The 27,392-nt window shown below is 43.9% G+C and overlaps 2 protein-coding genes and 1 long non-coding RNA gene across 12 annotated transcripts in view; 1 reads left to right on the forward strand and 2 right to left on the reverse strand.

The window, feature by feature from the left end:
- Window positions 1–10,728, reverse strand: part of LOC308579856 (dynein axonemal intermediate chain 2-like) — an 82,731-nt gene extending 72,003 nt beyond the window's left edge. For 5 of the 6 annotated variants that reach the window (XM_081180885.1, XM_081180882.1, XM_081180881.1 and 2 more), the window contains exons 1-6: window positions 10,629–10,728; window positions 7,996–8,186; window positions 5,591–5,752; window positions 5,322–5,443; window positions 3,768–3,910; window positions 2,377–2,490 (exon numbers count right to left, since the gene is read on the reverse strand). In XM_081180885.1, coding sequence (XP_081037011.1) covers window positions 2,377–2,490; window positions 3,768–3,910; window positions 5,322–5,443; window positions 5,591–5,752; window positions 7,996–8,178 — 724 coding nt within the window. In that variant the 5' untranslated portion in view covers window positions 8,179–8,186; window positions 10,629–10,728. Of the gene's footprint in view, window positions 1–2,376; window positions 2,491–3,767; window positions 3,911–5,321; window positions 5,444–5,590; window positions 5,753–7,995; window positions 8,187–10,241; window positions 10,519–10,628 lie in introns of those variants that run through there. The other variant, XM_081180886.1, reaches the window with a different exon arrangement.
- Window positions 10,729–10,762: 34 nt separating this feature from the next.
- LOC308579903 lies at window positions 10,763–12,477 on the forward strand. 3 transcript variants are annotated; one of them, XR_014004620.1, is made up of 2 exons: window positions 10,763–10,916; window positions 12,075–12,477. It is a non-coding gene; the product is annotated as an uncharacterized lncRNA (long non-coding RNA). The 3 variants fall into 3 exon arrangements; XR_014004621.1 differs by having other exon boundaries at window positions 10,763–10,906; XR_014004622.1 differs by having other exon boundaries at window positions 10,763–10,900.
- Window positions 12,478–20,168: 7,691 nt separating this feature from the next.
- TTYH2 (tweety family member 2) overlaps window positions 20,169–27,392 on the reverse strand; it is an 83,324-nt gene continuing 76,100 nt past the window's right edge. For all 3 annotated transcript variants that reach the window (XM_081180897.1, XM_081180895.1, XM_081180896.1), the window contains one exon: window positions 20,169–22,080. In XM_081180897.1, coding sequence (XP_081037023.1) covers window positions 21,954–22,080 — 127 coding nt within the window. In that variant the 3' untranslated portion in view covers window positions 20,169–21,953. The remainder of the gene's footprint in view (window positions 22,081–27,392) is intronic.

Below are 27,392 nucleotides of genomic sequence, written 5' to 3' on the forward strand. Positions count from 1 at the left end.
ATTATGAGTTGTTGTAAATTGTGTTATTGCCAAATGCCGAAGTATTTGCATTACTAAGTTTGTTATGAATAAAAAATCATTTTAAGTTAGAGCTTAATAATTACTTCACTATTAATATACTTCTTAATTGTATTTCTGTTCAGCAATTACTTGGATAAAATACATATTTTATTATGTTCAAATGGCTTTAGATACCTATTAGGTCCATAAATTACCATATAGCATATATTCAACACAAAAAACAGTGACAATTTGTTGTTGACAAAAGACAGCTGGACATATAAAGGGCCCCATTACCTTCAGTAGCTTAGGGCCTCATCAAAACTAAATCCAGCCTTGGATATACTGATCTATCATGACGTCTGTAATAAGGATGGAGCTATGTAGAGGCACTGGCTGGCTTCACGGTTTTCCCCACATTGTGATTTTTGCATAACACACACACACACGATTCACAATATACTGCCCGGTCAAAAATTATGAAACCATTGTCATGATATGGACTTGAAACCAGTTTTGGATGATATATCAACTAGCCCTAACACGCATCATGATTTGCGATATATTGCTCAGTCAACAATTACGAAACCGCTATCACAATATGGAGTTGAAACCGGTTTTGGGCGATATATCAATATACCATATTTTTCGCTCTATAAGACGCACCAGACCACAAGACGCACCTAGTTTTTGGAGGAGGAAAACAAGAAAAAAAAATATTCTGAATCTCAGAAGCCAGAACAGGAAGAGGGATTGCTGTGCAGTGAAAGCAGCAATCCCTCTTGGTGTTCTGGCTTCTGGGATAGCTGTGCAGCCTGCATTCGCTCCATAAGATGCACACACATTTCCCCTTACTTTTTAGGAGGGAAAAAGTGAGTCTTATGGAGCAAAAAATATGGTATTACCCAGCCATAGTGGAGAGCAAGAGTTCCAAATGGTATTTGTGGGAAACACAGGAAAATAAGGAATGCTCTGAGTCCTCTCCCCCAATTTCCTGTTTCCAACAGTCGTGGTATCTGATGGTACATGGAAGGGCATGGGAGATAACTGTGTGCAGTCAGAGCTCTGCTTCCTGTTTTCTTTGGAGAGGTTCCTACTACTACTAGAAAGACATGCTGCTGTTCATGTATTAAAAAAGAAAAAGAGGAATGTGACGGGTGACGTCTTTGGCATGAGAACTTCTGCAAAGGAAGTAGGGAGGCGAAATTCCAGCTGCACACAGCCTGCTCTTTCAAGCATGAGAGTTCACAGACTCTTCTCTGAAAACAAGGCAAGTAGCCACAATTCACCATGTGAATACACTCATCCTGGTCCATCTGCACAGCAGTTAGGAAGAGACAGAGCATACAGGGCACATCCGATGCTCTCTTTTTAAACTATAGAGCAGCGATGGAAGGCAAGCTGTGGCAGGGCATTCAGGTATGCCTCTCTACGTTCAAAGCCCACGTTCAAAGAGGTATAAAACCAAGCAGCAGCCTGAGGACGGCAATGAGGACTAGACAAAACATCTGGCAATGAGAACCTAAGGCACGGGGAATGGAAGAGAACAGGTAACTGTTAACCCAAAGTAGTACACTGGATCCCCCAGAGCCTTCTCGGTGGTGGCACCCTGCCTATGGAATGCTGTTCCTTAGAAGGCTCACCTGGGATCTTTGCTGCTATACTGTCTTTTTCATTTTTCCAGGCTTCTAAAGAACAAATGAATTTTTCTTTGCTGTTCCGTTTTTCTTATTGTAATGTTGTTTTTGCCACGTTATTTTAATTCAGAGTTGTGTAAGTTTGGAGGGCAGGATAGAAGCTGATTAAACACATGAATAAAAACAGCTGCATGCATTCTGCTTTCCACAATTCAAATTCTATTCCAAGAAATGCCAAACTCTGAGTTACGCAAATCGAACACAAGCACTCCCATCATAGTTCATAACTGTGTTTTCATTCAAAGCAGTGGGTGCAGAAGTGGATATGACCGAGCAAGCAGAATTTGAAACCTTGAAACCTCCGCTATGGATTTTCTTTGCTCTTAAGACCAGTTATCAGTTTCCACTAACCCTGGACACTGAACCTGGCTTCCATTTATTTTTATTTTTGGCTTTAGATGCCTGTTGCTGTCAGATTTTTGAAAAAATAAAAAGTTCATGTACACTTCGAAAGCAGCAAATATTTTCAAAAACTGGAGTCAGTGCAACAAAAAAGATAAATATTTGAAAGTACATGGTTTGCCAGCCCCCTTCCTCCATTTCCTTTTCCGGCACTATTGGAGTGAAGGCTTGCCAGTGGCAATTATAGATAAAGGCAAACAAGAATAGACTTCAAGGTACACAATGAGGGCCCCGAATTCCCCACTACTTTTTACCGTGTGCTAACCATTTCCCTTACCTATCTGCCCGTTGTAGCATCCTCCAATCAGGATATGCGAGTCTTTTGGGTTGTACTCTAAGCACACCAAAGGTGAGGATGGCCGGATAACAAGTTCTGGTTTGTTGGGGGTTTCTAAAAAAAAGAGGGGGGGGGCAGAATTACCATACAGAAGAAAATAACTATCAGACTTCACAATTCTAAAGTGAACGGTAAAAAAATTATCTGTTTTATTCCCTTATCTCTCGTCCCACTGCACCCCATGGCTGCCATAAGCAACATTTCTGCTCCTGAATATGAATGAACTGGGCGCAAAGTCACCTGAAGGTGCAGGCAGTAGAAAAACTAAAGTGAGGAGCAGAACAAGGAAATGGGAGGCAGAACTAATAACGGGACTACCCTTTAGAGTTGGGCAAAATCCAGGTCAGAGACCCTTTCTGCTTCCTCTATTCTGCAGAGGGCGGACATGGCAGGAGGCGTTTCCCACAGATCCCAGCCAAGAGATGGATCTGCCAGCGCTCAGGCCCAGTCTAGGGGAAATTATGCAGAAACCATAATCGCCGCCTTCCCCCCTTCTGACCCGTCTACTGCAATTATTAAGTTTGCAGATGACACCACCATAATGGGTTTAATAACAGGTAGAGACAAATCAGCATATAGAGGGGAGGTCCAAAAAATATCTACATGGTGCCTAGGGAACAACTTGCACCTTAATATCAGCAAGACAAAGGACTTTCGGAGGAAGAGAGGAGAACTAGCCCCTTTGTACATCGGGGAGGGCTGCGTGGAGAGAGTCTCTTCCTTTAAATTCCTAGGAGTTTATCTCAGTGAAGACCTTACTTGGAAAATCAATACAACCCAGGTGGTTAAGAAAGCCCAACAGAGACTCCATCTCCTCAGAGTATTGTGGAAGAACAATGTCAATAAATATTTGATGATCTCCTTCTACTGGTCAACAATAGAAAGTGCCCTTTCATACTGCATCACAGTGTGGTACTCTGGTTTGACATCAACTGATAGGAAGTGCCTACAGAGGGTGGTTAATACAGCACAAGATATTATGGGCTGTCCCATGAATCCGCTGGATGAAATAGCGGAAGAACGTTGCCTCAGGAGAGTGAGGAAAATTCTCAGGGATGATTCACACCCTGGCCGGCACTTTCTTGATCTCCTGCCCTCAGGCAGAAGATATAGAAGCATGATTCGTCGCACCAACAGGGTAAAGAACAGCTTCTATCCATGGGCTGTTAGGCTGCTGAATGAAAAGATAACAACCGGGCAACTGACTTTCGGGTTTGGTGGGTGTGCGTCAGTAAACGAGGGGAATTAAGACTAAGAGAGCTGAGTGGGGGGTGCTTGTGTAATCTCACTGTATACAAGTTGTACAAGTGACAAAGTGTTTCAATTCTTACCAAGATCCCATATGTATGAATCATAGCTCATGTCTTTTGAACTCCGTTGGAATTCTAGGCTGGCATAAGAGACTGCCAGCTTCCGGCTTCTGTCGGGGTGCCAGGAGAGATGTGTGGCTGTTCTTTTGATTGGGTTTGGGTCCCTTTTCGATAATAAAGAAGAAGACAATGGCATTTCATTTGCTCGTAAGCAACAGGTTGTGACATCAAATCTCACAAAGAATAAAAAATAAAATATATATCTCACAGGCAAGTGAGTTTTATGTGCATCTGTTACAACACTGAGAATTTTGAAGAAGGTGCTGCAGAAATCCTTCACTGGGGTGGGAGTCTATTTCCAGTCCCAAATGCGCCCAGTTCAGTTTTTCCAGAAGTCATAACTATTGCCTGAATAATATATGGTTTCTCAGTTTCTTCTTCATTTAGCCTACCAAGGTTTCCACCAGATGACCTGCTTCTCCAGCATCCATCCTAATTCACTTGCGCAAAGTTTGCACAGAGCTTAGGCTAAAGTCTGGTCTTTATTGAGCATTTGTCCTGATTTGTTTATGGGGTGGTTATAAGACAATCCTGAAAGACCTACATTGGCTTCCAGTACATTTCCGGGCACAATTCAAAGTGTTGGTGCTGACCTTTCAAGCCCTGCAAGTGCCCTATAAACAAATCAGCGCAAATGCTCAATAAATACCAAGCACAATCTAACCTCTGCATAAACTTTGTGCAAGCAAATCAGGAAGAGGGCTCAATAAACAAATCATCAGAAGGAGTCAAAAGAGATAGTTGTTCATCACTCTAGGCTTTTATTTTAACTGTATGGACATGATGTCTGCCACTACATTTAGTCCTATATTTAGTCTCCATTTAGGGGGAGATGGAAGGAAAAAGTGCCATAATAATATATCCTACCCCGCCCTGTCAAGTTAACTGAAAACAGCAGGGATATGTTCATAGACAATGCTTGGTTTCAGGGACAGTCAGTGAATGTCAGCTGGGAGCATCTTGGAGACAGATAGGGAAATAATAGATAAGAAAGACCATCCAATTCTTCAAATACAGACTGCCCGAATAATTTAGGGTTAATAACGATCAATACGGGTGGCACTGTGGGTTAAACCACAGAGCCTACGACTTGCCAAGCAGAAGGTTGGCGGTTTGAATCCTCGCGACGGGGTGAGCTCCCGTAGCTCGGTCCCTGCTCCTGCCAACCTAGCAGTTCGAAAGCACGTCAAGTGCAAGTAGATAAATAGGTACCGCTCCGGCGGGAAGGTAAACGTTTCTGTGTGCTGCTCTGGTTCGCCAGAAGTGGCTTAGTCATACTGGCCACATGACCCGGAAACTTTACGCCGGCTCCCTTGGCCAGTAAAGCGAGATGAGTGCCGCAACCCCAGAGCCGGCCACGTCTGGATTTAATGGTCAGGGGTCCCTTTACCTAACGATCAATACACCTTGCAGGACAGCAGCATCAGCAATATTTCAGTCATTACAGCAAAACCAAAGATCATCTCAAGCCAGATTCGAAGAGAGGACAGAGGTTTCTGGCTGCTCAAGAGCTACCTGAAGACATTGATAGTTTTTGCTGATGGAGCCTCATCTGTAACTCCCGCCAACTCCTCTTCCTCAAAGTACTCCTCATAGATATTGATGGCATTGTTCTGCTTGATGCAGTGATCCATTTGCTACAAAAGAAGTAATGGAATCAGTCAGTGGATGGCCACAGAACAAACCTGGGGAGGTCACGCAGAAAACAAAGAAAAAGGAATAAGGAAAGCAGGTTGCGAAGCTCTGACATAGGCTGCTGAAAGGGTGAGGCCAAAGGGACTTACACTGCCCAGCTGAGTAATGACGTTGATGTAGTTCTCATCCTTCTCAACTTTCTTGCGGAAGCGAATGGTCTGTTCCATTTCCAAGGGGTTGACATCTTTAGGCCAGCCACCTTCCACGTGGTTGATGCCCCGGGTTTCCATTTCAAACCTTTCTGTGTTGACCTGGTGTAAAGGAAAACCACAGCTGCCTTCAGTCTTCCCCCCCTTTCTTTTTAAACAGCAGCAGCAGTGGCCTCAGACAAGACCATGATTCTCAAGGGTCATACGTAAGAAATGCAGGAGGCCATAGAGGAGAACGTTTTGGCGACCAATTGGGTTGCATGTAAAGGGATAACACGAAGAACACAACCAATTGCCAAGCACATAGTACCACAGATGACGTTAATCCACATTACAGAGTCCATCCAAAACTTCTGATTACCAGCATTGACAGTCTTACTACCCGCAGGCTGGTTTGCACATGAGAAACAGTTGTTTATTTTCTTCCGAATATACAGAAATTGTGCACAGAAATTCCAATAAGAACCATGCTGTACAAAGATAAAGGCAAAGGGACCCCTGACCATTAGGTCCAGTCATGACCGACTCTGGGGTTGCAGCGCTCAACTCGCTTTACTGGCCGAGGGAGCCGGCATACAGCTTCCGGGTCATGTGGCCAGCATGACTAAGCCGCTTCTGGCAAAGCAGAGCAGTGCACGGAACCGCCGTTTTCCTTTCCGCCGGAGTGGTACCTATTTATCTACTTGCACTTTGACGTGCTTTCGAACTGCTAGGTTGGCAGGAGCAGGGACCGAGCAACGGGAGCTCACCCCGTTGCGGGGATTCGAACCGCCGACCTTCTGATCGGCCAGTCCTAGGCTCTGTGGTTTAACCCACAGTGCCACCCGCGTTCCTTGTACAAAGATACTTCCTGCATAAATGACACTTTCTTATACTGGCCACTAACTCAGCATTTTCTACTTGAGCTGGCAGCAGCTGTACAGGGCCCCAAGCAAAGGTAATTCATATTTCTCCTGCTCCCTGAGATCCTTCAACTGGAAATGGCAGGGATGGAGCCTGGGGCCTGTGTTCATATGTCAAGTATGTGTTCTGCTACATTATTCTAGCTCCCACAGTCCTAGGCATGAAGCAGGAGTGGACTGTATATTTTGCCAAACAACAACAACCCATCAACACTCAAAACACACCGGACTCGTTGATTTTGTTTGCCATTTCATGGCTTCTGTGCCTTCTGCAGCTGAGTTGGCAGGCAGGCAAAAGTTCACCCGGTGGAGAGCTCTTCCCTACCCTGACACAGGATACGTGTCTTTCTAACCGAAGCAACGGCCCCATGGCTTCACCATCTGGAATGCCTACAAATACTAAGTATGTGATGCAATGTCCCTGCATTGCAAGTTCCCTGTCCCTTTGTAACTTCACAGGCTGCTGTTTGTAGCAACGGGGAAACTCACAACATGGGGGTGTTGCTACATGCGTTTTGTACTGCAGGAACAGGTTGCTGATTTTGGTAAAAGCCATGCCTCCCCTGCAATGTCCAACTGCAGGCTATGCATCATTCTTATACCTCCATAGACAGACTTGCGTTTTCATATAGTAGATGCCAAAAAATCTGCATATCTGCAATCATATCAAACAAAATCCAGAAGTTGCCGTTCATTAAGGAAATTCATGGATTCGTTTCTTTTTTAAGGGCTTGGGTTTTCCAGCTTCAGTTTGGAAAACAAAAACAAAAAGCACTTTGTTTTAAAACAGCCACCAAAACAGGTACGTAAAGGTAAAGGACCCCTGGATGGTTAAGTCCAGTCACTATGGGGCTGCAGTGCTCATCTCACTTCCAGCTGAGGGAGCCAGCGTTTGCCCACAGACAGCTTTCCGGGTCATGTGGCCAGCATGACTAAACTGCTTCTGGTGCAACAGAACACCGTGACAGAAGCCAGAGCCCACGGAAGTGCTGTTTAACTTCCCGCCGCAGCGGTATCTATTTAACTACTTGTACTGGTATGTTTTAGAACTGCTAGATTGGCAGAAGCTGGGATAGAGCAACAGGAGCTCACCCCATAGTGTGGATTTGAACCACTGACCTTCTGATCGGCAAGCCCAAGAGGCTCAGTGGTTTAGACCACAGCACCACCTGCATCCCTCTGCCACCAAAGCAATAGCCACCATAAAGCCACATAGCACTGGATGAAGATTTTAGAATGGTTTCTGAACAGTACAGAAATCTAGATCCCTTATTTATGTTCTTTTTCTAATGCCAAGGTTCTGTAAACAGAACTCTCTTTTTCTTGTCCAGCTGAATTATGTGCAGTTTGGAAATCCTGCACAATCAGCCATACATTTTTCTTTCAGCATTCTGCCTAAAGGCAGAAAAGTAGAAAGTAGTATTTCAAGATCAGACACTCTACCTCATGCTCTGACATATCACTGGCACACTGTACTCCAGTATCAATGGGGTCTCTTTCAATAAAATTTGTAGCTTGCAGTGGATCTGGCTGAATGTCCACATTGACCTCTGCCATCCGGTCGGAAAAGGTGCATTGTCGACCGAACTCACTGCGCGTCTTCACATAAACGTAGACAATCTCCATGGTGCTCACTGCAAATGGGAGAGAAAAAGATCCTGTTATTCCTTCAGCACCACTTTTTAACTGTTGCTATTTTAGTGCATAATTCACACCTGACCCTTACTGGGGAAACACGAGTCTGTTGCAAGGCCTTAAGGACCTTGAAAAGACTGGAACAAGTAGACTCTAACTAACTAAAGGGCAGGTAACAAGGGGAGATCAATAAAGCCAAACTGATCACCTTATATTGAATTTTTGTGAGGCTGTGGAAGTGAAATTGTCACAGCACTCCAGACATAATTTTTCAAGATAGGACTTCTATTATGGGGATATTACCTCGTTCCAGAATACAAAGCCACAATATTTTGTCACTGGGAAACTAGCTAGGGAATCAATTAACCTTGCAATTTCCATGGGGATTGCGTTTACATGAGTGTCACAGGGCACTAATTGGTTAGAGACTATGACATCATTGATGAAGAATGATGCAATATTCCCATGTCGGCTCCATGTTGTAACCTTACATATTTAGTAGTGGGAAATTATGGATTTTTAAAAGCATCTGTGCAAGCCTAAAATTATTATTCCTTTTATATTGTGAACTGCCTTGAGATCTTTTGATGAATGTGGTAAAGGTCCAGTCATGGCCGACTCTGGGGTTGCGGCGCTCATCTTGCTTTATTGGCGGAGGGAGCTAGCGATTGTCTCCAGACAGCTTCTGGGTCATGTGGCCAGCATGACTAAGCTGCTTCTGGCGAACCAGAGCAGCGCACGGAAACGCCGTTTACCTTCCTGCCGGAGTGGTACCTATTTATCTGCTTGCACTTTGACAGCTAGGTTGGCAGGAGCAGGGATCAAGCAACGGGAGCTCACCCCATCGCAGGGATTCAAACCGCCGACCTTCTGATCGGCAAGTCCTAGGCTCTGTGGTTTAATCCACAGCGTCACCCGCATCCCCTGATGAATGGTGGTATATAAATCTAAATAAACTAATAATAATAATAATAATGAAATAATTATTGAGCCTGACAGAGTCCAATATGAAAGAAAACAGGCAGAGCAGCAATAACCAAAGCAACCTTAACTGTCTTATATACTTGACAATGTAGGTCTTATTTACTAGTCAAACAATCGTGAAGGAAATCAGTTGAAAAGGAGTAAAGCTCCCCAATAATGGAGGGAAGCAGCTGAAAGCAGCATAAGCCCTGGAAAAGAAGGTCTTTGGGGAAGGCTGGTCATCAGGCAGCAATTTGCTTCAGGCAGCAAATATCAGAGAGGGTCACCAACTTAGCTAGCTATCATACGTAGCTTTTAGGCATAATGCATTACCTCAAGGTAATGCCCTCCAGGTATCATCGGACTCCAACTCCCATCTGCCCCAGCCAGCATGGCCAATGATCTGGGATGGTGGGCTTTGTAGTCCAAAGAAGAAGAGTCGTCCAGCCACCTCGGCTTTGGGCACCATGTTGGCTGTCCCTGTATTATTTGCATCAAACATCTAAATGGGAGATGAACCTCTGGTTCTTTCGGCGCTGCTGCACTACAAATCCCATCATCAATGACTATCAGCCACACAGCTAGTGCTGATGGGGGTTGGAGTCCAAGAAACAGCTTGCCCACCCTCGATCTGGAAACCCACAGGTAGCAGTGACGCTGGTATTAAACTCGAAAGGTGCTTTTGTGTGTGTGTGTAAACAGGGATTCATAAAGGTGTCGTTGGAGGGGTGGAGGGGTTACACAAACCATGTTAGGATGTTGGGAGGCAAATCTCTGTGAGGAAGAGAAGCAGAATTGCTATCTCTTCCCCACCCCTCTCTCTTTTTCTTTTTTGGCTGGTTTTCTACATTTATCACCCTTCTGGCAGACAGAAATTTAGAAGGTGGGGAGGGTTTCCTTTCGATACTGTTGCTGGAATGTTTGCAGGGATGGATAGCTTCCATTTGATCATTGTAATGGATTGCTTTGAAGTCACTCCTGCGCCAGGCAAAGTCATGTTTAGCCCCCTTACCCCGCAACAACCCCCACCTGCCCTTTATTTTGCCTGACCTGTCCCGTATTTTGCCCAAAGGTGGCAGCCCCGGGCTCACCTGAGCTGACTTCTGGGTGCTTTTCCTTCCAGTGTCAGAAGAACTTAAACCCCTAGGGCTTGCAAAGAGAAAATATAAAGAACAAGAGTGCCTCTGAGCACGTGCAGATTCCCCGGCGGCCCTTTCCCTGAACCATGCTTAGGTAACCATAGTCAGCATCCCTCGCATCCGGGGCCGGGAAGCAGGTCGTGCCGCTAACCAATGGGAGCTTCCACCGGCGGCCTCGAGCCCGAGGAAGGAGCCGGGGAGGGGTGGTCTGTACCATTCCACGGTGGGAGGGTGGGAAGTGCGGCGCTGGAGGGAGAGCGCGCGTGTTCCATACGCCGAGATAATAAAAAGCACCCCTGGATTTCCCCCCCCCCCCGTTTCCCCGCGCCTCCTCCTTACCCGGCTCTTCTCTCCGCCAAGCGGATCCCGCCGATTGGAGTAGCGTTTACCCGTCTCCTAGCAACTGCTCGCGAGTGTTGCGTCCCGGGCGGGGCCGGGCTAAAGGAGAAAGCCGAAGAGAGAAATTCGCATTGCCGATTAAAGGGCGGAGGTGGGACGAGACCATGTGCGGATACTCGTAGGGGGGAACTAAAGAAGGAAGCCGAGAAGTCCCCCGTCGTCCGCGAATATGGCGCCTCCCGTTTAAAGGGGAAGGAGGAGGATGGAGAAAGGTTCATGTAGGATGCGGTTGTCACCTTACAGGGTTTAATCTGAGCCAGCGTGGAGGGGGTGTGGTGTGGGGTTGAGTCCGGACCTCAGGGTGTAGAAAGCGTGCCTCTGGGCATGTGCAGAGTGCATAGCACCATATCATCTAGAGCCCCACCTCAGGATTATAGGGAGGATTTAGGCTAGATAGCTCAGTTGGTTAGAGCGTGGCGCTCATAATGCCAAGGTAGCAGGTTTGATCTCCGTATGGGACAGCTGCATTGTAGGGGATTGGACTATAGATGACCCTCAGAGTTCCTTCCAACTCTATAATATAGTCTTAAGATTTCCAAGCCAGTTCAAATCTGCTGGTTTGATTGCAGCATGAACTTTCGTGAACTAGAGTCCACCCCACTTCATCAGATGCTATAACGATTAGGTGTTATCCCACTCACCTGGCAGGTGTGTGTGTGTGTGCGTTGCACACAAAGAAATTCAGAGGGCCAAATGACAATGAAAGGGGAACAAAGGTGCAATTCCAGTTAAGCTTCAGATAGCAGTAAAACAAACACCCAAGCTTTGCAATGTTAATTAACAGCTGTGCGGGGACAGAAAACCATTGTCTCAATTAAAGACAAAATAAACACAGCTAATCCCAAAGCCTGTCTTGCCTCTCGCTGGGAGCCTTCCTTTCAAATTCCCTTTCTGGAAAACAGCAACCATCAGGTCAGCAGCAGGCTGTGTTGAGGATGTTGAGGAATTAAAATGTTCTCCAACTGGTTTCTGCAACCCCGTTTCAGGGCCATCTGAGTTGGTGACTTTTACATCTTGTGGTAGAATATTCTGAAATTTAACAGCATTGCCTTCGGATTCTGGGTTTGCCTCATAATAGTTTATTCCTGGATACCACTCCAAGCTCCCTCCCCCCTTTACTGGAGTGTAAGAAATGCATATTGTAAATCCTTTAAATGCAAGTTGCTGTCCAATTACACTGGAACAAATGTGTACACACCATAAAGTATATTTGAAGCACATTTCTCTCTCAGATAACTCAATGACTTGCTTCTTCGTGGATATGGTTAGGACTGCACTTATGTTTTATTATATGCAGGGTTTTCAATGAGCTGCCATCCCATTCACCGATAGAATCTCTCATTGTATTTCCATCCATGTAATAAGTGCCACTGCTTTTTCTAACAGCCTCACCAGCCAGAAATTCAAAGATCTTCTGGAGAGCTGGGAAAAGCTTCACACAAAACAAAACCCTTCTCTTTGTGAAAGAAGAGCATTTTGATTGAATAGAACAGCTTTTAAGAGCAGGCCTCGCAAGGGAGCAGCTCTCATCTTAACCCAGCTGCTTCACACAAGCGCGTGAGGACATGCTTTTAAAAATAGAAAATCAGACAAAAAAGGCTGTTTTTTTGTATTACCTTAATGATTTATTACAGCGCTGAATGACCCAACAGCTGTGCACTGCTGCCAACAATCATAAGCAGTGCCACTCAGTATCAAAACAGTTATCTACAAGTGGCCTATTTCCAGACACTGCTGCAAACACCCTGGGAGAACAGAACAGAATGCATAATAAAGGCTCCTTGTGAAAGTGTGCCGCTTCTGAAAGCTATTCAGAAAAAAAGGGTGAGTCACTGAAGGGGAGAAAGACGACTAAAAAAGGAACAACTTTCCATATTCAGAGATATGGGTTAGATTAGAACCTTAAGTGTAAGGCAGGAATAACCAGCTGCATAAATATAAGATGGCTTACCAATAGTACATGTGAATAAAATGATCTGAGGGTCTTTAGTGTGATGCAGCAAGCAAAAAAGTTAATGCTATACAGTGGTACCTCGGGTTAAGTACTTAATTCATTCCGGAGGTCCGTTCTTAACCTGAAACTATTCTTAACCTGAAGCACCACTTTAGCTAATGTGGCCTCCTGCTGCCGCAGTGCCCGATTTCTGTTCTTATCCTGAAGCAAAGTTCTTAACCTGAAGCACTATTTCTGGCTTAGCGGAGTGTGTAACCTGAAGCGTATGTACCCTGAAGCGTATGTAACCCAAGGTACCACTGTGCAAGGCTTCATCAACAGAGGTATAGTGTCCAGCTCAAGGGAAGTAATAGTACCACTCTATCCTGCCTTGGTCAGACCACACCTGGAACACTGTGACCAGTTCTGGGTGCCACAATTTAAGAAAGATATTGACAAGCTGGAACATGCGCAGAGGAGGGCAACCAGGATGATCAAGGGTCTGGAAACCAAGCCTTATGAGGAACAGTTGAGGGAGCTAAGTATGTTTAGCCTGGAAAAGAGGAGACTGAGAGGAGACATGATAGTCATCTTCAAATGTCTAAAGGACCGTCACATGGAAGATGGAGCAAGTTTGTTTTCTCCTGCTCTGGGGGTTGGGTAGGATTCATACTAATGGTTTCAATTTAAGAAAATTCAAGAAAGGAGATTCCAACTAAACACCAGGCAGAACTTTCTGACAGTAAGAGCAGTTTGATAGTGGAACTGATTCCCTTGGGAGGTTGTGGAATCTCCTTCACAGTGGTTAGGTGTCCATTTGCCATGGATGCTTAGTTGAGATTCCTACATTGCAGGGGGTTGGACTAGATGACCCTCAGGGTCCCTTCCAACTCTACAAATCTATGACACCCTCCAACATTCCTTGGATGGCCATATTTATTGTGAAGAGAGCAGATGTGGAGCCTCAATAGACCTGTTCCTGGCCCGGAATGGGATGTTGTGCCAACAATTGCTCCTATTTGCTCCAAAACATGTTTTGCACTAAACACCACCTCAGGAGATATCAGGAGCGGATTTTCAGCAGGAAACTGGTGCTCAGCCGCAATCCATGAATACAGTACGTTCCCTATGGGGGCCATGCAGCTGTTTTTTCTTCAAAATAAATTGTCAATTTAAGCAAGGTTTTTAAAAAGCATGAGCACCATAGGGTTGTAGCCAATGCTCATCCTACTCAAGAGTAAACTCATTGAAACCTAAACCATTCAGTTCCATTAACTTCAGTGGGTCTACTCTGCATAGGACTAGCATTGGATACAACTCATAGTGTCTAGTTTGGTACTATGTGCTGGTGTTAAGGGTCACAGCATGGCAGAAGCCTGATGGAGTAGAGTTGGGTCGCTTATTGGTGATGTCACTAGTACGACCAAATTCATGTCTATGACACAGGCAGAATCACATTCCAGAAAATGCTTTCAAGTCACAATGGGCCCTGGAGAGAGGAGAGAGATGTGTGCTCAACAAAAACAATTTGAGATTTGAGTGCTGGGGAAGTGCAGTAACCTTAAAGTAGACATGAATGAAGAGGACTATGTTCCATGCAGCAGCAATGTAGGAAAAAATCCTAGGAAACAGCAAGCAAAGCATTGCACAGTTGAAAGGATATTAATAGGTGACAGAGGCAGCTTGTAGTTGTTTTTTTGGCTCCTGGTTTTGCTACCAGGCCCTGGGAAGCAGCATTTATCAGACCCCCCCCCGAAAAAGAAATTATAATAATTTGGCTTCACCAGCAGTCTGAAATATGCATCACCAGTTGGTGGCTTTAGATTTGTTGATGTTTAATGCCCTTTAAACCTCTTGTGATTAACATTTGTAATGCTTCAACATGTTCCAGCTGTGAGCTAAGATCCAAGAGCCATTGAAAGAGCAGATGAATTGCGGCAGCTAGAGTGGTAACTGGGAGTGGCTGCTGAGAAAATATAACACAGGTCCTAAAGGATCTTCATCGGCTCCCAGCACGTTTCCGAACACAATTCAAAATGTTGGTGCTGACCTTTAAAGCTCTAAATGGCCTGGGCCCAGTATACCTGAAGGAGCGTCTCCACCCCCATCATTCTGCCCAGACACTGAGATCCAGCTTCCAAGGGCCTTCTGGTGGTTCCCTCACTGTGAGAAGTGAAGTTACATGGAACCAGGCAGAGGGCCTTCTTGGTAGTGGTGCCCACCCTGTGGAACGCCCTCCCATCAGATGTCAAAGAAATAAACAACCATCTGACGTTAAGAAGACATCTGAAGGCAGCCCTGTTTAGGGAAGTGTTTAATGTTTGAAGTTTTATTTTGCTTTTAATATTCTGTTGGAAGCCGCCCGGAGTGGCTGGGGAAACCCAGGCAGATGGGCATGGTAGAACTAATAAAATTATTATTATTATTATTATTACACTGTGCCATCATGGATGCTGTCTTATAGGATACATGCACTGTGATTTACCGTATTTTTTGCACCATAACACTCACTTTTTTCCTCCTAGAAAGTAAGGGGAAATGTCTGTGCGTGTTATGGAGGAAATGCCTACGGGTGGCATGCCTATGGATTTTCCTCCTCTAAAAACTACGTGCGTGTTATGGTCGGGTGCGTGTTATAGAGCGAAAAATACGGTACTTGTTTGTTGCAAGGGCAGCTCTGGCCGTGAGGTGGCACTCTTCTCTAAATCTCAGAGGCAAACCTTGGAATGTGTCCAAGTGTTTCCCATAACATTTTCCAGTAGTTCTGAAGACAGCAGCTAGGCACTGTGACTGCCACGGTTATTGCACAATGGATTTAAATTGAACACTTGCCCGACTCCTACAATACCCTCCTGCTGCTGTCCCTCATTCCTTCGGTAGAATGATTTTTCTCCAAATTCTAACTGATGCACAGTTATTTTTTTCTCTTGGAGAAGCATTCAAAAGATGCATGCTTCCTCACAACCTGAAATGGAATAATCCAGAAAATAAAAATAAAAATTCATGGGACGCTGCCAACTGTATAACATACCAAGCCCATGAAAGAGACAATGGAAACAGATATTGATTACAAATTGATTACAGTGGTACCTCGGTTCTCGAACGTCTTGGAAGTTGGAAGGTTTTGATCTTCGAACGCCGAAAACCCAGAAGTAACTGCATCGGTTTTCGAACACTTTTTGGAAGTTGGATGTGACACGTGGCACTTTTTAAAACAACACATTTTATAGTCAGGGGGTGGCTGCTGAGTATGTACATGTTTACAGATGCTCATTTTCTTATTTTTTACTATAAAAATGCATTAACCTTTTCTGCGGCAAAATGGTACTTACTCCAAGTAAATGATTTTTAGCATTGGGGCAGCAGAAGAACATTTCCTTCCATTTCTGTAGCCATAACGGTTCGAGCTATGAATTTAAAATGCCAAGCTGCACATGCTCAACACATTTATTTCATTTTTTTGAAGTCAGGGGCGGGAAATTGTTCTATTTGGTTTTTTGCTCTCATATATCATGAAGGCAGACACAGATGTAAAGCATGGAACTCCATACAGATGGAGAATTGGGAAACACTATAGCAAAAAGATTTAAAATTCACTGCCTGTTACACAATAATAAAATAAAAACTTCATAAAAATGCTATATAGGTGGTACATGACCCCCAGCAAATTTGCCAAAATATATAAATCAAAGTCAAATCTATGCTGGAGGTGTAATCAAGGGGAAGGAATGATGTATCACATGTGGTGGGGTTGTGGCAAAATGAAAAAATTCTCGAACACTGTCTATGATGAATTTTAAAAAATGTTCAGACAAACTTTTGAGGAGAAACCTGAAGCTTTTCTTCTAGGCATTATGGCAACTGATATTTCAAAAGATAAATAAAGGATGTTCCTCTATGCTGCAACAACAGCAAAAATGTTAATCACTAGAAATTGAAAGGGGGACAGGACACCAACAAAGGAACTAAATTGTATGAGTATTTGGAATTAGCAAGAGTGACAGAGGCGCCAAACTTGAAAAGGAGTGGGAATGTGTAGAAGATTATCTGGGAAAACATTGTTCTCAAATAAAACCCTTGATATGTTTCGACTAAATTTTGCAAAGTAAAGATCAGATAGAGAAGATATATTATTATGTATTAGAAAGGCAATAAGTAAAAACAACACATTTGAAAAGAGAAAGAAGACAGAAGGTGGTGGGAAGTCCCTTGTGCAAAAATATTGTTATTGCTTGGCTTTTATATGTGTACAATACATGTTAAAGAGTGAATGGAATATGTATATGAATAACCAATTTAAAATTCAATAAAAAGCAGTTTAAAAAAAGATGTAAAGCATGGAATGTGGAGCGGGGAAGAGCTATGTAAATTGTGTGCTCCACAACTGAAATAATACTGTCTAAATCCTCTGCCTCCCCCGTAAGACCATTAAGTCCAGGGTCTTAAATTACCTAGCTGTGCCACTGGCTGCGTTCTGCAGCAACTCATCCTATGTGAAGCAAAACTGCAAAGCCTCACTATTACAAAGGCATGGATGAAAGTCACCAAATCCAGACCCTATAAGTGCCCCTATTTTCCAGGGACAGTCCCAGATTTACAGAAGCCATCCTGGTTTCTGATTTGATCCCAGAATGTCCCGCTTTTCCTTAGGGCGAGCCTATTTTCACTGGAGAAATGTTGGAGGAGATGCCTCTATTTTCATCGGAGAAATGTCGGAGGGTGTGCAAACACCACTAGATTGTGCGAAAGAAAGAGCTATATTCTGTTGTTTGCTGTAGAATTCAACCCTCAATCTCCGGTAATCTGCACAACCACAGGCTCTCATTGTATTTCCCCGTGACCTTGAACGGAATCTCCCCCCCGGAGCTTGTCAAGTTTGAGAACATGGGCGAGTTTCATGAAGCCAAATGGTACCCAATTTACTCAGGCCTTTGAACCCATGAAATTGTCCCTGCCAGAGACAAATCTAATAACAGCTAATTGCAGGCGCATGGCTCTGTACCGGAGGGGCAAAGGACTCTGTTGAGAACACAGGCAGCTGAAGGTCTTTTTTATTTTTATTTTAGTACAAGTGTTTATTATTCGTTTCCCAGTCAGTACATACAAATCAGGCATAGCTCCAAAAGGAGCCCGAGATGAGGTTAGCTCGCATGCGTTCTTTTTTATTTAAAAAAGCACTGAACGGCATCGTTACAATGAGACGATTAACAGCGTAAAACCAGGGTTCTCCCCGCCCCACATGCCTTAAGTTGTACACAGCCACATATAAGATGAATGTATAAATTATGTTGCCATACATGATATGTACAAGTTATCCTTGATAAAAGACACAGTGAGTCGTTGCTGTCAAGTAATTAAAACCTCCGTGTATGCTTAGGAGGGCAACTTTTTGTACCTCTGCAGTTTTTAGCACTCTTAGATCGTGGGCAGTGATTGGGCAGAAGCATTTCTGCAGCCCAAATGCTACTCAGCCAGACTAATGTTGCTTGAAAAGTCTCCCTTGCAATCCTGCCCATTGCTGAAGAGAAGTGGACAAGGCATTACTCAAGGGAAATCATGTGAAGTGTCCAGGTTTGACAAATGCTTTCTGGCCTTTTTTTTTCTTTTTTCATTTTTAGTTGTTGTGCTTTGGTGGGTTAACTGTTGCACATTTGTGTTTACCCACGAGAAGGGTTTTATGTATTGCTTTCTGTCCCTGCGACACCAAGGTACAAAACGCGGAGCAGTTCGTTGGGAAATCTGCCTAAGCAAATCCGACCCCGCCAACGGAAGGAGGGAGGGGAGAGTTAAAAGGGATTTTGGGAAAGCTGAAACCAGACCTGTAAGGCAGGAGTGGCCAACGTAGTATCTCCCAGACGTTGTTGAAATCAGCTCCCACCAGCCCCAGTGAGATTGGCCCATGGGTCAGGGATAGAATCATAGAAGTGTAAGAGTTGGAAGAGACGCCCAAGGGTCCTCTAGCCCAACCCCCTGCTATGCAGGAATCTCAGCTAAAGCATCTCTGGCAGATGGCCACCCAACCTCTGCTTAAAAACCTTCAAGGAAGGAGAATCCACAAGGGTGGTGGGAGATAGAATTCCAACAGCATCAAGAGGGCAACACACTGACTACCCCTGAGTAAAAGGATGCCCTGGAAATGAAATGACATTCTACTCATCCATTTAGACTTACTTGGATTCTCTTCTCACCCCCCAGAAATTCCTCCATTGCCAGCTGGACCATGGGCATAGCCAGGGGGGCTAGCCCCGAATCAAGTAAGTAAATAAAAATACTTAGCTAAAAGTACTGTACTTTTCCGTGTATAAGACTAGTTTTTTTCTTTAAAAATCATGCTAAAAAGTGTGTGTGGGGGGGTGTCGTCTTATACATAGGTAGTGCATAGGGTGGACAGACGAGAGGCAGATTTTGCTGCGTGTGAGCGATTTTTGGCATTCCCTCCTAAAAAAAGCTCAACAACCTTGGGTAAAGGTAAAGGGACCCCTGACTATTAAGTCCACTCGTGGCCAACTCTGGGGTTGCAGTGCTCATCTCTCTTTATTGGCCAAGGAAGTCGGTGTATAGCTTCCGGGTCGTGGCCAGCATGACTAAGCCACTTCTGTCGAACCAGAGCAGCGCACGGAAAAGCCGTTTACCTTCCCGTTGGAGCGGTACCTATTTATCTACTTGCACTTTGATGTGCTTTTGAACTGCTAGGTTGGCAGGAGCAGGGACCAAGCAACGGGAGCTCCCCCGTCGCGGGGATTCAAACCGCCAACCTTCTGATCAGCGAGTCCTAGGCTCTGTGGTTCAACCCACAGCGCCACCTGCGCTCCAAAATCCCCTCCAAAAAAGCTCAACAACTTTTCCCCATCTCCCCCCCTATTTTCTTAAATTTGAGTCCCCCAAAATAGAAGAAGAAGAAGAGTTTGGATTTGATATCCCGCCTTTCACTCCCCTTCAGGAGTCTCAAAGCAGCTAACAATCTCCTTTCCCTTCCTCCCCCACAACAAACACTCTGTGAGGTGAGTGGGGCTGAGAGACTTCACAGAAGTGTGACTGGCCCAAGGTCACCCAGCAGCTGCATGTGGAGGAGCAGAGACGCGAACCCGGTTACCCAGATTACGTGACTACCGCTCTTAACCACTACACCACACTGGCTCTTATACATGGGGGCGTCTTATACACGGAAAAGTACAGTAAGTTTTAGTTTTTATAAGTTGCAAGATTTCGACTCCGAAGCTGAGCTGTGGTACACCATGCGGAAGGAGAAGAAACTCAGCAAAGAGCAGTTAAAAGAGCTGAACACAGCGGACCTAGTAAAAGAGGTGGAAATCTTTTTTACCATGAAAAAGGCTCTTGCTCAGCCACTCATCCAGTACCCTGTGGAGAGTAAAGACCTGGTTAAGGTCAACAATGGACAGGGGAGTATCTCAATGGGCTGGGCTTACTGAGCGTGCACAGAAAAACTGTGTTGGTGGGGGGGAAGAAGAAATTTGAGAAGGAAGTGGTGAAAAGGTTTTCAGCCAGTCCAAGGAAACTTGTTTTAGTTTAATTTTTTTAAAAGGATGAAAAAAGATGGGCCCTTTGTAATTTTGCAAAATATACCGCATGAAAAGCACTCCCTGACGATAATTTTTCATTTAAATTCCTACTTTTCAAATGACTGAAGATTTTTGACAGATTTTTCTGAGCACTTGAGGTCAAAAAGAAAGCAATTTAAAACAGCTGTTGTTGAGACATTTCATTCTGAAATCTGCTAGACAGAGGTGGGTGTCCTGCCTGCCCCAACATAAATCCTGGCTACGCCCATGAGCTGGACTTAACTCAGAGACACACACACAGACACAGAAGAAGGGTAGAAGAGAATTCTTCTCTTCAGTACTGGGTGGAAATGGAAAACCATGTTTCATTTCTATTGGCAGCCAAAGTTGTGCTACAATCGCTGCAGTGATGAGCACCAGTTCTAGTTTAAAAGGACTCCCTCGATTAGCATTGATAGCTTTCAAGAGTCTCTAAAGACAGTAGGTGTACCACAGTCCACGACTGGAGAAAAACAGAGGAGATATTACTCTCAAGGGAAATTGTACTAAGACACTGTCTGTCAGCAGCACCTTCATGGCAATGGTTAGAGCATTTTCTCCCTATTACATACCAACCCAATTTTCATTGTTATTTTTACCCACCTTGCCCCGCCCCAGCATACGGAGAGAAAAGAATGCTTGAATATGTCAAAGTTTTCCCCTGCACGGGCAATGGCATTTGATTAAGAAAAATCAGTGCTAAAAACAGAAATTTGTAAATTATTCAACATATTAAAAAATAACTCACCTCACGTGTAATTAATAAAGAAAACCTTTTAAAAGACAAAAAAAAAGAGAGAGAGATAAAAAGAGGTTATGCTCTTTGGATAGCCGATATAAAAACACTGGAAAGAATAACAATAATTATTGTAATACGAAGAACAAACAAAATGCATAAAAGAACAAAACAAACCCAGTTTGTTCTAAATAATACCTGAGGCCATTGAAGCAATGTTGGCTGAACTGCATGTTAATTCTAATAACCGATGACAAAGGGAGAAAATACTGAGTGTGGATCTCGTACCATTCTACACCAAACAGGTGCTATGAAAAGGGCAATGATGAAGATGATGAAGTAGCAGCCAGAAATAGGCTTTTTTTTGTGCAGAGACCTCTCTAGAGGAAAAAAGAAAATTCACTCTAGCGGTTGGTATTGCATTTGACTCCAAAAAGCAGGGTGCGTTTTTCTTTTGTGGAAAGCAGCCCACTTCCCTTAGGTCACTGTACACAGCGAATCAGTGTTCTGTTTTACTTGTACAGTGAACTGGTCTTTGTTATTTGCTCCTAATAAAACAAACAAACAAAATCAAATAGGAAGCCCGAACCACACCATCAATGATGGTGGGGAAAACCCAGCCCTCAAGTCAGTGCAGAGAGAAAGCCTGTGCATAAACTTCCGACAGTCCAAACCCTAATTTCACCCCATTTTTCCCCTGCCCCCCCCAAAAAAATAGGTTTGGGGAGGGCAATGCACTGGTGGCAGGAAGGGATCAGGAGGAAATGGCGAGTCGAGGAGGAGACTTCGGAGCAGTTTGCTCGAAGGATGGAAGCACCGGGTACCATCCTGTGTGTGCGAGAGAGGAAGACTAAACGTTGTGAGAGAGAAAAGGCTGCCGGTCGAGCACCTGGGATAATCCCTGGAAGGTTATATCCGTAGTGCCAGCGGGTGTCTTCTTCAGCCGACTCCCTCTCAGAGAGCCCTTCTGCATCCCTGCGGAGGCAATTCTATTTCCCTGCAGTCCGTGCGCCTTCAAGTTGTCACTGGGTTTTCCACTATAGCAACATCGTATGTTGTGGGCTTTTGTCTACAAGGTGAGTGCTAGGCTGGAAATTGGGGGCCGTGCTGTCGCCTGTGATCATCATTAACCGATAGATAGGTGGCTCGCATACTTGGAGAATACTAGGGAGAGGAGAGAGAAGGGGGACAGGAATTATGCATCTTGCAGTTCTCAACACCGGCTTAGGATCTTACTGACAAAGACTATGAGACGACCATCCTCCCCAACCTCCACCATTAAATGTTTTTTATTTTAATAAGAAGTCCTGCAGAAAGAACAGGGGGTGCTGCAAAAACAGCCCAGGACTCAGCTCTTGGAAGCTACGTCGTGCTTCACGCTAGGTCTCCTGTGGCTATAAAACAACAACCCAACCATTGGCAGCGGGTGGAGTGAAATGAGGAGGCAATAGAAAGGCACCCAGAAAAAAAGAGCGAAATGCTGGCAAGGGGGAATGGACCCGGTGTTATTTGGAAAAGAAAGCAGGAGAGTTGGGGGAAGTGGAAGTACACAAAACATCCCGCTTAAAATAAGGACCTATGTTTTCTCCACCCAAGAGTTACAGGCAAAACAGGGGGCAGAGAGGACCACCATCTGTTCTGAAAGTGTCAAGTTTTTAGAGACATGGAACAAAATTCACCTGCCATTATATATATATATATATATCTTCAAAAATATTGTAAAATTAAGGACTGTTAGAAATGTGTTGGAAAAAGAAAATTAGGTAGTTTTGGTAGATATGAGATAAAGGATTAAGCAAAAATGAGTTGATGAATGTGATGAAAGAGTTGACGTTAAATTATATTATTTTAAATTAAATTATTTAAATGAAAATAAGGTTGGAAGGATTTGCTGAAAAAACGATTTGAATTAGAATACAAAATTGGGAGGTGCGAGGAGGTCAAGGAAATAAGCAAAGGAAGAAAGCTATGTAAAGGCTTAATCTGTTCTTTTTTCTTTTCTTTTTTTTTAAAAAACTTTTTTTAATTGAATGTATTTTTATATCCTTTTTCTCTCTTTTTCTGTTACTGTTGTATTCTTTTTTATATTATGTATTGTTCTTTTTTCTTTTTGAAACCTTAAACTTTGAATAAATATTATATTAAAAAACAAACAAAATTCATCTGCTCACTATACCGGTTTTATTTTGTTTGGGTAAATTCCTGCTACTGACACCCCCCCCTTTTTTTAAACCATCACAGTGAATTCCTTCCTCCAACTACAGATGAAAATGATGCCCCCTAATCTTAAAATCTTTCCTGTGAGTTCTTCCAACCCTCTGGAGCAGATCGGGTGGTGGCAGGGCAGGGACATGGGAGTGAAGACAGGAAGTCCTGTTCCACAGGTAGAAGTCCTTCCGCTGTTAGCAGGACGACTTCGCTGGATACAACCCCCATTAAGATTCAGGCTTGTACTCTGTGTAGTACAAACTGAGGCCTCCTACTTTGTTTAACTAGAATCCCAGTAGTCTGTCAACGTATGTCAAAATTAAAAAGCAAGGCTGCATACTCAGGATCTTTTAATAGTTAAGGCATAAGTAACCTGTGCCAGGTGAGTGCCAGTATGCACTCTTGCTTAAGAGAAGGAGTGCTGCCTTTGTGTTTTGGACCAAGGTCTACCTAGCTCAAGATACTGTACTTTTCCGTGTATTAGACAAGGTGTTTTTTTTAACTGTCAAAGAATGTTAAAAATGGGTGGGTAGTCTTATACACGGGTAGTGATTTTTTGGGGGCTGGCGACTGGTTGCAGATGCAAGCTGTAGCTTGTCATTTGCAATTGTGTTTGAGAATGGAGTCTGCTGCAAGGGATGCTGTGGACTGGCTGTTGCTGCGGCATTTGGGTGTGTGAATGCTGGCTGTTGTTGGCTTGCTGGCAGATGCTCTGTGGCTTCTTCTGTGCGTGCGTTTGGTAGCGTTTATCATCAGCCGGGTGAGTGTTTTTCGGCACTCCCCTAAAAATACCTTTGTAACTGGGGGCAATCCTCCCCCCAAAAAGCTTGACCACTCTGGGGGCAATTCTCTTCCCAAAAAGCTCAACAACTCTCCGCCATCTGCACCCCTTTTCTAAAACTGGAGTACCCAAAAGGAGGGGTCATGTTATACACGGAAAAATACAGTACTTAGCAACCAGTAGGTGACAAGACAGCCTGATGGGCATCGGTCAGTAGTCCACTGATGGCCTGAAGCCTTCTGTCTACCCCAGCTTTTCTCAACCTGTGGGTTCCCAGATGTTGTTGAACTACAACTCCCATCACCCTTAGCTAGCAAGGTCAGAGCTCAGGGATGATGGGAGTTGTAATCTAACAACATCTGGGGACCCACAGGTTGAGAACCGCTGGTCTACCCCATCCTATATAAGCTTATTACAGGTAGAAACTATTCTATGGTCATTTCCAGAGAACTGAACCTCAGTCCCCCCCAATAAATATGCTGCAGTTCCATGTGCGTTGGGTGAGCCCTCCATGTACTCCCAAGATGCTGGTTCTGTTGCAGGGATGTTAGTACCCAGCAGACAGTGTGGTTTTAGCGAATCAAATGATGGGTTTGGATCAGGAAGACCCGGGCTCAAACTGCTAGGAAGCAGTCCCATAAAAAGACACAGGCAAGTATTCTTCTCTTTCAAAGCCTAGCTCACAAGGTTGTTGTTGCAAGGATAAAACCGCAACATATTTTTTTTTATTTGTGGGGTGAGGAGAGAGAACCATGAACAGAGGACCCCTCAGCTGCTCGAAGGAGTGGAGGATACACAAATGCAAATAAACCGCAAGGGCCTGCAGCGGATTTCTTCTCTTATCTACAGTATCCACTGCTATTAGCTTCTGGAATGTGGTTAAAAGTCAAGAGGCAAATTGCCACTGGTTAGGCAAGCAGCATCCATAACTTCTCCCTCTTCCCACACTCCTCTTGTTTAAAAAAATGTCTATTTCTAAATATTCCTGAAGAGAATGTTTTGGGCAAATTTATGGTGGCAAAAAAAAAAAAAAAAAGGAGGACAAAACCTCCAGGTTCTTGAAGCAGCCATTCTCACCCAATGGACAGGAAAATGCAGTGAGATCCAGTTTAATTTAACTGAGGAACCTAAGGATTATTTTCTGAAAGCTTTTTGTTTCTAGAGTCCCACTTTTACCCACCATTTTTCTTTTTTGGGCTAGCCACTAGTGCTTTCCCAGCTTTGTAGCTGATGTTTATAACCCAATACAACCACTCGTGCATTTATTCTTAATGCACTAGTGGTTGTTTAGGGAGGCTAGGCCTTCATTTAAATATTTTGGTTTTTAAAGCTTGAAAAGCAGAAAACTCATGACACCTCACCAGTCTTCAGTGTATAAAGCCACATTTTGAACTTTCCTATGAAAAAAACCCCCTCTCAAGAACTTTGCAAAGGCAGCTCCAGAGCCACACGATTAAGTTTTGTTTAATAAACAGGATAAACCAATATGGGCATCTCACCCATCTATTTTGTGGGACAAGGTTCCTGCACTTCTGGTATTATTGGAAATATAAGGCTAAGGAAAACAGCTAGGTGGGGTTTTTTTGTTTTTCGTTTTAGGTGTCAGGTCTGAAAAATGTGTGTTGAGGGAAAAGAGCGTCTTCCAAATCACAGCATTAAGGAAAATGATTCACAGTCTTATTTTTCTGCAGCTTAAAAAAGCTCAAAAGCCTTTCCTTGGGGGATTTAAATTCCATTTAAATTGGGCTGTTCAGAGTGTGTGTGTGGGGGGGAGGGGGTTGAATTAATCCGACTGCACTTATAGTTTCATCATCACCCTTGAGCTTTTGCAGCTCCAGCCTCTGCAACAGCAGAGTCCCAATGTTTAAACACCCGATTTAAAAATAGTTCCCGTAAAAAGAAGGAAGAATTGTCACTTAGGATTAAAAAAATGGATGTTGCGGACGCTTGTATTCTAAGTACAGCTCTTCTGCTCTTTTTGAATTACCATCAGGGGGGCAGTCCTGATGCATAGCCCAGGGTCTCAGTTCCTACCTACTGATGAAGCTACACATGGAGCTTTCCCAGACCAAGACTTTAGGAACAGCAGAAGCAGTTGTGAAGAAAGGAGTTCAGGGATATTTTTTCAATAAGTTTTGTGTCTTTGCTTCTCAGTTTGAACGGTGTTATTTTATGCACTGTGACTTGCTGTTATTTTTTACTGATTACGGTTTAGAAATTATTTATTGCAATTGTTAAGAGTGAGTTTGTTTAATTATTACTTCCTGATATTTTATTTTATTTTGCACTGTTATATTCTGATGGCTGGTTGAACATTACTTTATTTGAAACAAGTTGTTTATTTGAAAGTTATGTTTCTATCGTGACAATTTCGTATTGGATCAGATTGTTATAAGGTGCATGTGATCTTTGTTGTTTCTTCAGCTTGTAAACCACCTGGTGTATAGTAATATAGAAAGGCGGTATACAGATTAAAAGTGAAATGAAAAAATGAAATGAAATGGGAGAGCCGCCGGTCCCCCATCACTGATTTGGGGTGAATGAAAGAATGATGTTCTGGAGTGGCTGGTTGAACACCTCTTATCAAAGAGGCTCAGTGTCCTGCTTGCATCAAAAATATAATTTGCAGCAATGCTCTAAACTGAGTTACTGGATGATGCAAAATAAGCCCAATGGGTAATTGTGTAATTTTGTTAAATGAAGGCAAACTTCTTTTACTGATGCATATTTTTTTTTTTTTTGTTACTTTGGAGTTATTCCAGTGGAGATTTTATAGTTAGAATGCAATTCCTTCTCTAATTGGCCAATATGTACATCTAATTCATAGTTTCCCAAGTTGGGTCTCCAGCTGTTTTTAGACTACAACTCCCATCATCACTAGGTAGCAGGACCAGTGGTCAGGGATGATGGGAACTGTAGTGCAAAAACAGCTGGAGACCCAAGTTGTCTAGATAGCATAAGAGCAGGTGTTTGGTGCCCTCAGGTGCCTTTTGCTTTGCTTGAAAATGGGACTTCCCCCTCCCTTTCTGTTCTAAATTGAGCTCTTTAACTCAGAAAGAGGCAGGGCCCTGTTTGCACAAGGCAAAAAAGAGTGTGTCTTGCAGCACCTTCAAGGTCAACAGATTCCCAGTGGCAAAAGCCCTCGTGGGACAGAGCCCGCTTTATCACATGCACAAAGTTCTGTCCTCATTTGGCAGGTGGAGGGTGGTGGTGGTGGAAAGTTGTTATTGCAAAGTGCAGCCAGAGACGCCCAAGGCATGCATGCAATGCGAGTGCCACATTATGAGCATGAGTTGCAAAAGAAATTCAGTCAAAGGAGTCCAAGATGCAGAGTAAGGAGGATCGACTCTTAAGTGATGATGAATAATGCACATAAAACACGTAAGGAAAGATTATTGCTTTCTGTAAGTGAGCAAGCCATTCCCAATCCCCATTGAGCCCCGTTCTGCTGCCATCAAACCTGCCAATGAACTCCAACATGGCAGCT

Source organism: Podarcis bocagei (genome assembly GCF_964188305.1).
Source record: "Podarcis bocagei genome assembly, chromosome: 2".
NCBI classification, from domain to species: Eukaryota; Metazoa; Chordata; class Lepidosauria; order Squamata; family Lacertidae; genus Podarcis; species Podarcis bocagei.